The sequence below is a fragment of the Lichenostomus cassidix genome, chromosome 12, assembly GCF_008360975.1.
Source record: "Lichenostomus cassidix isolate B80296 chromosome 12, HeHo_3.0, whole genome shotgun sequence".
Classification (NCBI taxonomy): domain Eukaryota; kingdom Metazoa; phylum Chordata; class Aves; order Passeriformes; family Meliphagidae; genus Lichenostomus; species Lichenostomus cassidix.
This window is the reverse complement of record NC_139493.1, coordinates 10438255-10450731: the sequence shown is the minus strand read 5'-3', so window position 1 is coordinate 10450731 and position 12477 is coordinate 10438255. Positions and strand designations below refer to the sequence as shown.

General features: G+C 51.2%; 1 protein-coding gene across 1 annotated transcript in view; it reads left to right on the top strand.

Annotated features, from left to right (window-relative positions):
- PLXNA1 (plexin A1) overlaps positions 1 to 12477 on the top strand; it is a 113006-nt gene that overhangs the window by 85806 nt on the left and 14723 nt on the right. Inside the window, exons 21-26 of the mRNA XM_085072586.1 lie at positions 62 to 204; positions 2665 to 2921; positions 6504 to 6570; positions 10634 to 10780; positions 11412 to 11571; positions 12121 to 12224. Of these exons, the coding sequence (XP_084928712.1) occupies positions 62 to 204; positions 2665 to 2921; positions 6504 to 6570; positions 10634 to 10780; positions 11412 to 11571; positions 12121 to 12224 (878 nt within the window). The remainder of the gene's footprint in view (positions 1 to 61; positions 205 to 2664; positions 2922 to 6503; positions 6571 to 10633; positions 10781 to 11411; positions 11572 to 12120; positions 12225 to 12477) is intronic.

The following is a 12477-nucleotide window of genomic DNA, read 5'->3' as shown; positions in this document are numbered from 1 at the left end:
TGCCAACACCGTGTGCTGGGACTCCAGGATGTGTTGCTTAACTCTGCTTTTCCCACCCCAGCCTTTGCTGAGCTGCAGACAGACATCAATGAGCTGACCAACGACCTGGATGGGGCTGGCATCCCCTTTCTGGATTACCGCACCTACGCCATGCGAGTTCTCTTCCCGGGGATAGAAGACCACCCTGTGCTGAAGGAGATGGAGGTGTGGGTCTGTCTGTCTGTCTCTGTAGTGTTTCACATTGGGGATGTGCCCCTGTATGAGTCCCTGTGCCCCAGGGCTGGGGAGATGCTTTGGTTGGATGCTGGCCCGGCGTGGTGCTTCTCTCCACACGGCAGCCGGCGCGGATGTGAACCGGCTGCCAAATGGTTACTGCGCTCTCTGACATTAATATCAATATTTATATTAATATCATTGCTGCTGTCATTTTCTACAGCACTTGCTTTATTCAATTGGGTTTGTTTGATGCCTGACCGGTCGCTCGTTTTTAGCAGGCTTGTCTGACATCGCCTGCTTGCTTGGCTCCATTTCCCCATGCAGAACCCATCCTTGGCATCCTTCCTCTGCTCCCCAAACCAGCTCCTTCTCCTCTCCCAGCCTCCCCACCTCTGTATAATTTAGTGCATGCAATTGCACAGCAATTGCTTCTCGTGTGCTGGGCTGCTGAGGCCACTCTTGATTAGAGGAAGGAGGGGGGTGACCTTCGCTTCCCCTCACTGCTGACCCAGCACAGTAATTAATGTCGACGTGGGCTTCACAATGTATTTAGGAGAAGTAATTGGCCCTGGTGCAAGATGCACGGTCACTAATTACAACACAACAAGCTCTTACCAACTGCAAGTGCACGTGCTGGTGTTGTACACCAGCATGGCTACGGTGTGGGCCCTGGCCTTCTGCCTGCTCTGTTTCCCCAGTCCCTAATCCCAGCTCCGGAGGGTGGTGGGGACCCTGTTTCCATGGATTTCCCCTTGCAGCTCAGGTTTCCGGATGCTCAGAGCCAAAGCAGGCGTGTAGATCTCCCTGGGGCACAGCCCTTCCTGCCTGTGCAGATGCCTGGCTCTCCTCTCACCTCTGCTCTTGCTCTAATAGATTTTCCCTGAAGAGGGAAAGTGGAAAGGGTATCATAAAGGGTATCAGAAGAGGAATTTTGCATTTGCTGTGGCAGGCTGGGTGGACTTTGTCTGCTTCCAGCTCCTAACTCAAAACATCCTGCTCGAGAACTCAGCCTGGCCTGGGAAGCAAGGAGTTAAAGTTGCGAAGGGGAAAAAAATCCCCAAAAGAGATTAAATAAAGCAACTACGGTTGTGTAAGCTTCGTATAATTTAATCAGGTTTGCTTTTATTTGTCTCTTTACTCAGAGTGTAACATTAGCTATTGCAAGTGACGGAAGGAGACGGTGCTTGCTCACACACACTCTAATCCACAGTGAGCACCAGCACCAGCTCCCTTCCTCTGCAGGGTTTAGGGGCAGGCTGCTTGCTTTGTGAGAATTTAAGCCTGATTAAATACTTAATTCAGTATTGTTAATTTATTTCTGCTAATGATCAGCAAGTTAAACGTGGGGGCCTAGAATTGACAAGGACTTGGTGGGAAACAGGGTTTTTGTCCAGCTGGGAAGAGTATTTTGGAGGGGGAAGTTACAACTGTGAGGAATTTCACTGAGCTGAAGAGCACCAATCCAAAATTTTGATTGAAGTGGAATGATTTGATGTGTCAAAACCCTGTTCTTCATTTTGAGCTGGTGTTTTGAAATGAAAAGTGTTGTTTTGTCTCCAAATACTGACATGAAACGATATTTTATGCTCATTCTCCCAATCAGGAAGACAAGGGGGGAATTAAAGAAAAAATTGATGTTTTACCACAGAAAGACTTTTATCCAGAGGAAACTGTCTTTTCTAATGGGAAAATGGAGCATTGTAAAAATACTCATATCTAGTAAAAAATGTGGTCAGGGCTGACCACAGCTGGGCTGCTGATGGCAATGCAGGGGTGAAAGCATCCCAGCCCAATCCCTGCTGGGTCCTACATGGCCAAGTATGGCCAGAAATATACCTTCAAATGTCTCAGGAGTAAACGAACTGTTTCAGGGTGTGTCTGGAGTGGGACAAAGCCAGATTTCTTCTATTATTTCCCTGTCTGAAATCCATCCCCCCCTAAACCAGACGAGTTTGCTGCTGGTGGAGCTCAGGGTTGAGGCTTTATTTGCTTTCTGTGCAATACCCAAAGTGCATGTTGCAGTGACTTGGGTGGGAATTGAGCTGCTTGTTAGCTGAAATTGAAAATTATAATTTGTGTGTGTGCTTGGGAGAGAAGGAATGTTTGTTTATGGATGGGAAGTGTGTTTATGTGTCTGCACACAAGTGAGAAAAAGTCTTTGTATAGAAGGTTGTGTATATATAGACATATATATACACTTATGCCCTGAGACTGTGTTAACTTGATGCTGGGATTTTACAAACTACATAACACTTCTAGGGAAACTGAGACTGATCACGAAAAGGGAAGCCTGGTAGTAGGAAGAGAGCAAATCCAGCTGCTTTTTGACCCTTTTTCATAATTTCCTCTTGTGGGATTGATAGTGAATTCAGGGTGTGGTTCAGCCCAGCCACCTTCTCGTCACGCTCCCCGTCATGCCTGTCTCTCAGCTTTGCTCTATCTCTGCAGGTCCAGGCCAATGTGGAGAAGTCCTTGACTCTCTTTGGTCAGCTCCTGAACAAGAAGCACTTCTTGCTGACCTTCATCCGCACTCTGGAGGCCCAGCGGAGCTTCTCCATGCGGGACCGCGGCAACGTGGCCTCGCTCATCATGACAGCGCTGCAGGGCGAGATGGAGTATGCCACAGGGGTGCTAAAACAGCTCCTCTCTGACCTCATTGAGAAGAACTTGGAGAGCAAGAACCACCCCAAGCTGCTCTTGCGGAGGTGAGCGTCCCCCTGAGAGGCTGGAGCTGTGGGACAGTGCCCAGGCACTTCTGAGCTGGTGTCCTTTGGGGATGCCATCAGTAATAGCTTTGGTGCTGGCTGTGAGCGCTGAGTCTCTGGTCAAACATTTCCTTGCTTGTCTGCATGCAAGTATGAGAGGGATGTGGGACCACCTGGTCCCAGCGAACTCAGGAGGCACCCATGGGATGTTCTCACTCCAGTTTGGCCTGTGTGGGCTCGTGTTGCCAGGGAAGGAGGGAACAAGGTGCTCAGCAGCTGTGCAGACTGGTGCAGGGAGGGCACATGCTGGTGTAGGGCACTGTGGAGTGTTGGTGTAGATCCACCAGGAGAAGGGCAGGTGACCAGCTGCTCCCCCACATCTCTGGGTATGTGGGAAAGCTCTTGCATTGTCTGGTGGCTGCGTGGGTGCCTCTGTGGGCTGGCAGCAGGCAGGAGTCCTCCTTTCCCTGCTGTCTCCACGGGGCTCACCTGCCTTGCCAGGCACATGGGGGTTTTCCAGGGAAAGTCACTCAGATCTCTGCAAGCTGGGAGTCTCGCCGGGGCCGGGGGAAGTGCAAGCAGGAGGCAGCCTGCCAAGCCCTGCCGTGAGTCTGCCTGCCCCATCAATATTTAACGATAGCTCTGAGCTCTCCTTCATCACGGGCTGATGAATATTGAAAGATACACCAAGTCCTGCACAAAAACTATTAATAAGCTCCACTGGTTCAGCTCGAGGCCCTCCGTGCCATCTTCTCCCTTTGCACGCCATGCAGTGCCTCCCCAGCAGCCTGGTGGAGATGCAGCTTCCAGCAGCCTGGTGCCACCAGCCTTTGGTGGAGATGCAGGGATGGCTGAGGGGCACAGGGCTGGCATGTGCCTCTCAGCCAGAAAGGCTCAAGAAACCCAGAGCATCTTTCAAGCATCAAGTGATGTTCATGGCATAGCCAGACTGGACAAAGTCTGTCAGGTTTTGTGTGCTTGGCCCTGGGGAAACACGTGGAGAAGACCCAGTTGTGAGCTGGTTCCATTTACATCCGTGTTGTCCATCTCGTTAGGCACATTGCTTTCTTACTCTCTCTGCTTCGTTTATCACATTACAGGGGTGCCCTTAATGTCTCAAAACATCTCATTAGCAGTGTGTCAGAGGGGGTGTGTGGTGCAGACCTATGGCTGTCTGGGAGTGGGGTGAATCTTGCAGGTGCCAACTGCTATTCCCCATCCCTCTTCCCTGAGTGCATTCTTGGGCTCTTCCCTTCTGATCGTCCCTCTGTAACACCAGGTTTCACTGAAATATTTAGAATGCATTTCCAGCTCCTGAAGTAAATCAATAAAATATAAATAAAAGGCATCATGAGGAGGCCAGCAGCAGCAGTGGCTGAGCCGTGGAAGCGGCACAGAGGCAGAGCCCAGTCTGCACCAGTGCCCAGAGACTGTCTGTCCCCAGCCACAGTCCTCAAAAGGGCCATTTCAACTTAGGACAGGGATAAGGTCCCCTCGCCAGCACCTTGCTTGTGCCTCCCTGAGTGATATTTAACAAAGAAACACTGTTCTTGAAGCCACGGCACGGAGCGAGTGGTGCCGAGGGCTGTGCTTCTCTATCTGTTTGATTAGCCCTGCTGTTGGGTGTGAGAGTGTGCTTACCGCCCAGGGCAACTGGATTAGCATTGATCTAACTGGGGAGAGCTGTTATTTATTTATTTGGTTGTTGGATAATCCCCCCATTGCTGTGGCATCTGGCTCTATCATGGATAAAGACAAATATCTGCCAGAGCCTGAGTGGTGGCACTTCAGATAAGCATTATGGGCTTGTCAGGTCCTTTCTAGGGCCAGGGAGGATGTCTGCTGAATAGCTGCAGTCCACTCCTCCCTTGGCTTTCTCTTCACATCCCTTTCTTTCTCCCTTTTTTGTTCCCTGTGGTGGATTATTCTTTCCTGGTGGGGGCATGAAGCCTTCCCTTCCCTGAAGGCTCAGGTAATGCTGTCCTCAAATGGTTTAATGTGCTATTCCAGGGAGGGCAAAAAGGGCTAAGCCCCATTAGCACAAGAGAAAACCTTGGAAGGGACCATATGACACTGAGTCAGCTTGAATAAACTCTGGGAAAGTGGATTTTCTGCCCCAGCCATCTGGTCATTGGGAACTGCTCCTGGCCCATCTGCTGGGCATGGCATTGCCGTTGGGCAGTGCATGGAACTGGGCAGTGGGACTCCTTCTGGTGGCTGTAACATTTGGGTTCCTTCTGGATTTTATTTCTTGAGTCAACCATTTGTATTTGTTTCCCTGGTGCAAGAGGAATGCAGCCATGCCCCCGAGGTTGTTGGTATTGCCTGTGCTTTCAGGACTGTCTGCATTTGCAAGTGGCTGATCTGATAATTAATGGGTGGATAAGCTGAAGAAGTCTAACTGGAGGGGTTTCCCCAGACCTTCCCTGCCATGCTGCTCTGGAGCACAGTGGCATCTGGATTTGGACTGTGCTTTAGAAGACTAGGGGCAATACATAGGTTTTCTCAGGGCAGCTTTGGCTGCTTCCTTCAGCTGCATATCCAAAAGCTGAAAGGCATGGCTCCATTTTTAAATTCCTTTTGGAGCAAGTGGGTGCAGCATTGTACACTTGCAAACTCTTACATCACCACCCCACTCTGAGGAGACACACAGAAACCCTAAACTTCCACCATGCAGGCATGGAAGGGTTAAATTTCAAGCCTGGTGCAATGTCTGAGTTCCAAAAGTACATGGAAAACAGGTTAAGCTTCCAACCACTGCTCTTGCTCCTTCCTTCTTTAATCCCCTTGTTTTCAGCTGAATTAGTAGTGGGGATAAGTTTGATCAAAAATATATTTGGGTCAAAGTTTCCAATTAAGTGGTGGCTTTAACCAAGGCCATGTACCACTGGACTGGATGTGGTCAGTGTCCTCTTGCTCTACTATGGCTTTGATGCTTTAGAGGTCAAGGGCTGCTTCAGGGGCTGCAGGGAAGTCCCATGTCACCAGCAGTGGTGGGTGCATCAGGGCAGTGGCATCACTGAGTGCATTGCAGGAGCAGAAGGCATCAGCAGCTCCCAGGTGGGGAAAGGGGCTTCCAGCTAGATCTGTCTTTGCCTTGCAACCTCAGCTCTTCCTTCAGGCTGTACTTTAACTGGGGAGCTTGAGGTAGGTTTGGGGACATTGTACCTGGCTTAGGTGTCTCGTACAATCCTCCTGTGGAGGGAGCTGCCTGGTTCCAATGGGACATCGTAGAAGAAACAAAGTTCACTGAAGTAGAAGGTACCAGGGAGAAGCAGAAAGCTGCTCATCCCCTGGGTGAGACTCCTGGTGGGACACAGTTGAGCTGGACTTGTTGCAGTTCTCCAAATACGCTGGAGACAAATTTGCTTTTCTCTCCTGGGGGGCTGCTGATGGGCAGGCTTTCCACTAGAGCTTGTGCTGTCTGCTTGTGCTCCTTGCTTTGAGCCTCCTGCCTTTCCAGATGAAACCTTTTAAAGCCAAAAATAATTTAGCTACCGTCTAAGGGTGAGGTGGCAACTGGTGAGATCAGAGACCTTTAATATCCTCTGCTGATGGCTTTGCTCTCTACCTTCCCTACAGAACGGAGTCAGTGGCAGAGAAGATGCTGACAAATTGGTTCACGTTTCTGCTGTACAAGTTTCTGAAGGTGAGTTTGGGAAGGGATGGCAGCCCTGCACAGACAGGGAGGTGGCTCCTGCCCCGCTGGGACAGGCAGTGAGCTACCCAAAGCCCAGGCTGACATGCTTCTGAGCATTGCTGCTCCCTCCCAGAGCAGAGCTTGCTTCTTAGAGCTCCATTCCCATCCTTGTTTTCTGAGATGTGATTCTGGTCTCCTTTTTGGGAAATAGCTGAGTTTGGGAAATGAAATCCAGATCGGGATTGCTTCATGCGTAGTGGGTTTGAGATTTTAACAATGGTGCCCTGAGGAAAGATAAATCTGAAGCAACTCAGCTGAGTCTTGGAGTGGTCCCCATTCCTCTCTTCTTGCCTTTGCTTGTGTAACTCAAGAGGAAAAAGGCCTGATCCTTCTGCATGACTGTGATTGGAGGCTATTTCTACCTCTTTGAGTTGTAGTTTGATGAGTTACACTCTTTATAGTAACACTGCTGCTTTTCCTTCATCTCTCCAATACTGAGGTTCTGTGGTAGGGGAATTGTTTCCTGCAGGCATCTCCACTTCTGCTGCCTCTTCCCCTGCCAAAGCTGCCCCAGTGGGGATGGATGCCCTGAGGGTCCTGTTGACAGTCAGGGACAGAGCTCTGCACTGCACCTGCATGAGACTGCAGAGCCTGTTAGCTTGAATTCACCTATTTCCCAATTTCATCGCAGCAGCAGAAGAGGATGCCACAGATGCTCTGTTCTGAACACTGGTGCATCTCCCCATATTGAGAACACTTACTCCATCAGCACCAGTGCTTCCACCTGCTAGAGCTGCACCAATGGCCATGCAGGTTACACTCCAGCCCATGGACCCCTGGCTCGGTCCTGCTGCCAGTTTGGGATGACTTCAGCAGGGAAATGGCACCTGTGGTCCTGCTGCTGGTTTGTCAGGCAGCAGAGCTGCTTCTTGGGGTCCTGCCTGCTGTCGGTGCAGGGAGACTGGGTGGCACACAGCCGTTTTTGTGGGATTTCATCCCTTATCAAGATAAAGAGGGTTTGAACCATTTCCAGCCAAGAGATGAGAGCAAGCAGGAGTCTGAGCAGAACTCAAGTGATTGTCAACAAGAGGTGATTTATAATATCACTTACATGCACTTGGCTTTTTGCCTCTGTCGAGGAATAGCCTGTATCTATAAAAATCTGACACGCTGGAGGTTGCTTGCCAGGGGTGGGAGAAGAGCTGTGCTGGACATGGGGAGATGTCAAACCTCCCACTGTCCCTTTGTGCCAGGGCTTTACCCAGCAGGGCTCTTGCAGCAGCAGTGCCCAGTGGGATCTGGTAGAACACTGCCAGAAGGCTCTTTAGGCTCTGTGGGCTTGGTGGGACAGGCAGGAGTAGCTCTCCTTGTGGATAAACTTCCAGTCTAACTTGAGTTAGACTAGAAGAGACTTGAGGATACGCTCATGTCCTCTTCTGGTTCAGTCCACTGGAGGAGACCCACGAGGCTGTTTTCACCTGTGTCAGGGCAGTGAGAATCACAGGTGGCAGCAAAAGCAGAAGCCCATGGAATAGATGGAGAGTATCACAGCAGTTTGCCAGCAGGAAAAGTGCCCCAAACTGCGGTAATTGTGCATGTAAATGAGGCAGACAGCCATGTGCCCAGCTGCCAGATCAGCTCTCAGCAAACCTGCCCTGAGCAGGGCAAGATACACTGGGGTGAGGGATGGGGACAGCAACAGGACAGCCCCTCATGCCCAGGGCCAGCAGCTTGGGGAGCCAGCGAGGTTGGTGCTTTCAGGAGGACCCTGTAGTAACATTTATCAGACTTAATGAGACACCTCAGGGAAAGGGAGATGGATAAATCGAGACAAGTGCTGAAAAATGCACGATATTAGGTGCCTGATGAGCTAGATCTAGTCAGTAAGACAATTTGGGAATTAGCTGGCTTGTCTCAGCCTGCTCCCGACATATCAACATGGACATGCACAGGGTGTTTCCAGCTGCCCTCCTCCAGCTCAGCTCCCAAGGAGAGTCCCCCAAAGCTCCCCTCATCAGGTCCCCAGCAGTGAGCAAACTGCATAAGGGCTGGCAGTGTGGGTACAGCCACATTTGAGGGGTAGTCTGCCCTTCATCAACCTGAGGGACCACCTGGCCACATCTCAGTGGTCTCCTCCTGTTTTTTCACCTGATGGAGTTCATCTCAGGTCAACTGCCCAGCAGTGGTTTCTTTGGTCCCTGTTAATTTTGTTGGTCTCTGTCAAAGAAGATCCCTAAACCATCCTCATCTGCAGTGCCTCAGGGAGCTGTGACCCACAGTAGCATCTTGGCCCTGCCCTTCAAGAGGTAGTGGGGACAGTGAGGCTGGTAGGGAGGTGTTGCATTTCAAGGGGAGGATCCACATTAGGAACAGACAGGGAAGCCAGTGTGGGAAAGACTGAGCCCACCTCTCTTGGTGTGGATCCACAGAGGTGGGTGCAGAGCTGCAGATGTGGGTGCAGCAGCCATGCCTTACTGGAGAGGGGAAAGCTGTGGGCTGGGACTGCAGCAGCCATAGCAGATGGAAGCAAGAGTCCTCTAAGCCATCCTTCATCCATACCACTTTGACTTGGAACTTTCACAAGGAGTTTTTGCAAGCAACCAAAAAAGGCAACTCGAGTCTTTCCACCCGAACCAGAGGGATAGGCTTGGGGTTCCCTGGGACCCCCTGGCTCTCACCACTCTGCAGCCAGCCTTGCCTAGCCGGGCAGCCGGTGATGCGCAGCCGAGCACCCACTTGGGTCTCTCACTTTTCCAAGCTGACTTAATGAAGCCAAGTTTGCAAATGAAACATAATTTCAAAGACAGGCGTGTTGTCGGAAGGTCTGGGGATGATGTATGCCTGTTCCTGCTCGTTAGCAGCTGTCTCTTTAATTACCGCAGATGCTAACGAGATGCTAACAGCATATGGTGACAGGGAGAGCAGCCGCACTTTGCACCAAAGTACAATTTATTTGTGAGGCGGCCGGGAGGGAGGGATGAAGGCTAGTGGGGTAAAATCTGCTGGGACTTCTTCCCATCCTCTCTCCTCCCGTTGTACCCTTTGTTCTGCCTTAGGGCTAATGCCTGTATCTGGAAGGGCTCATTGGCATGCAGCTCAGGGGAGATGTTTAGGCCCTGGGTGATGAACGGGTGTCCACTCCCAGCCCTGCTGTGCCAAATCCTGGCTTCAGGCTTGTTGGTTCTTCCAGCCTTGGCAGGTCCTTTACTGTTCCCAAATCCAGCATCCAGAATATTTTAGGGGGAAGTGTCTGTTCCAGTTTCCCTTTCCCTTCTTCACGTGTATGAGATAGATGCTGATGTGGCTCTGTCTCGTGGCTAAAGCTGGCTCTGACTACAAGGCTTAGGCAGTGGAGATGCATAGGTGGCAAATGATTTAACTTCAGGGAGCCTCCTTGCCTGGCCCCCTCCATCACCTGGAGACTCAAGGTAGGGTTGTCTGTGGATTGCTCCCTTGCTTTGCCTTCCCAGTGGATCTGGCTGGCTGTGCCCAGCCATCACTTGGAGAAACCTCCTTTGCCTTTCTCTCATGTGAGACTGGGCTCCTGGCAGAAGTCAGAACTGCATCGTGATACCTGGGCAAGAGCCCCCAGGCTGTCCCACTGCAGTGTGCCTTTTCCAGTCCTCAGGTGCTTCTCTTGTCTGGAGCAGTTCAAAAGACAGGCTCTATCCCATACTCAAGGTCCCCAGACCCAATCTGCTCTTTAGTAGACCTGAATTTAACCTTTTTACCTCATCTTTGGCTTGCAGAATGAGCAGAATTTACTCAAAAGTGTCTAGAAACTCTGGCCATCTGAGCCTAGGTGTTGATAGACAAACAGCTTCCAGTGGGCTTGGAAGGAGAGAGTGAGTTCCTTCACAGGATGAATTTTACCAAGGACCCCCTTCCTTTCAGTCTTGAGCAAGGGATGGAGTTTCTCTATGATGCCGTGTGGGGATTGATGCTGCAGGGCCACAGGAGACTTCTGATGTGGTGTTGATGGTTTTTGAAAGTCAAAGCTGCTGCCTGGCACCTTCTAACTCCTCTCTCGTCTCTTCCTCTCTCTCCTCTCCTTCATCCCCCTGTCCTGCAGGAATGTGCTGGGGAACCACTCTTCATGCTCTACTGTGCCATCAAGCAGCAGATGGAGAAAGGACCCATTGATGCCATCACAGGAGAGGCTCGCTACTCCCTCAGTGAGGACAAACTCATCCGGCAGCAGATTGACTACAAAATGCTGGTTAGTGCAAGCAGAAGCCTCACTGGTACTGGTGCTTGCCAGGATTTAGTCCTTGCTCTGGATCTCTCCAAGCAAACCTCCTGGTAATGACAGGTTTGGGTGAGAGATGCTGCTGAACTTGTGCTACATGGAGCAGCCCATGGTTCATGTTGGCTGGGGGTTGAAGTTAGAGCTTTGAGGTTACTGCAGGAGACAGAGAGAGTTCTGCAGAGACTTCTCCTCTTCCTTCTGAGCCGTCTTCTCAGTCCAGCTAAATGATAAGCTAGACCATTCCCCTGGCTGAGTGTGCAGCTGGTTCTTCACCTGCAGCTCATTCTCCACTGGGATGATTTGGGAGTGGAGTGTGCCTGGGCATTGCTTGTTCTCAACAGGCTTTGGTGCATTGGGCATGGTTTGCTGGCCCAGGATTCCTTCACTGACACTGTGCTCCTTCTCTGGGAATTGGAGATTTGAGAGTGGCAGGGGGAGGTGGGGAAAGGGGAGCAGCAATGTGCCATATGGCTGCAACTCCACAGCAGCCCAGGAGGTGAGAATACAAAGCCTGTAGACAGCTGCAGCCTTGTGTCCTTGGACCTGCTTCTGCTGCCAGTGTGTCACAGCCTCTCACCTGAGCTTTTCTGACCCTGTGCAGACCCTCAACTGCGTGAACCCTGAGAATGAGAATGCCCCAGAGATCCCTGTCAAGGTGCTGAACTGCGACACCATCACACAGGTGAAGGAGAAGCTGCTGGACGCTGTGTACAAGGGTGTGCCCTATTCCCAGCGACCCAAAGCTGGAGACATGGACCTGGGTAAGAGAGGCCAAGCACTTCCCTGTGGGGAACAGGGGTGTGACTAAGAGCAGAAGTGCCAAAAAATCTGTGCAGGGCAGGAAAATCAACACATCCTACAGGAGCACAATTGTGCTTGTTCCGTCCACTTTGCTGTGCTGGTGGCACTGACTGTGTGTGGGAAGCCCTGGCATGAGAGTGTTGATCCTGCCAGTAGAGGGGATGGGGAGAAGTGCCCCTTTGGCTCTGACTGGGGTCTGGATTGCAGGCTTGAGGTGTCTTGAGGTCCAAGGAGGCCAGCAATAGTTGAGAGCAGTGTTAATAGTCCTGTTCCTAAAGGGGAGACAGGGGAATGGAGAGGAGCAAAGGTGATGGTCACCATTGTCAAACTGATGCTGTCTTTCCTTGAGTATTTGGATTTGCCAACACACTGAAAGTCATCAGCCCTGGGGCTCAGAAAAGGGTGGGAGGGCTCTTTAGGTGATGCCTGGAAACTGTGCTCCTACCCTTGCCTTAGCTTTGTGCTCCTATTGACCACTAACCACGTGTCCTTCTCCCCCATGGGGACAGAGTGGCGGCAGGGTAGGATGGCCCGGATCATACTGCAGGATGAAGATGTCACCACAAAGATTGACAATGACTGGAAGAGGCTCAACACCCTGGCTCACTACCAGGTAAGGCTGTCTGTGACAGAGGATACTGAGCAGTCACCAGCTGCTTTGAGCTTGAGCATCTCTCCTCAGCTTGGTCAGGGCCTGGGCTTAGCTCTCCAGGGCCATGGCCAGGAGGTCTGCAGTCACTTTCCTCCCTGCACCTCATGTTTATGGTCCTTTTAAATGGGGCATTTCCAGGGTTCATAGAGGCTGCTTCCCACTCTGACCTCACTCTGCCATTTTCATGCCGAGTTTTCTGGTGTGTTGCTGTTCT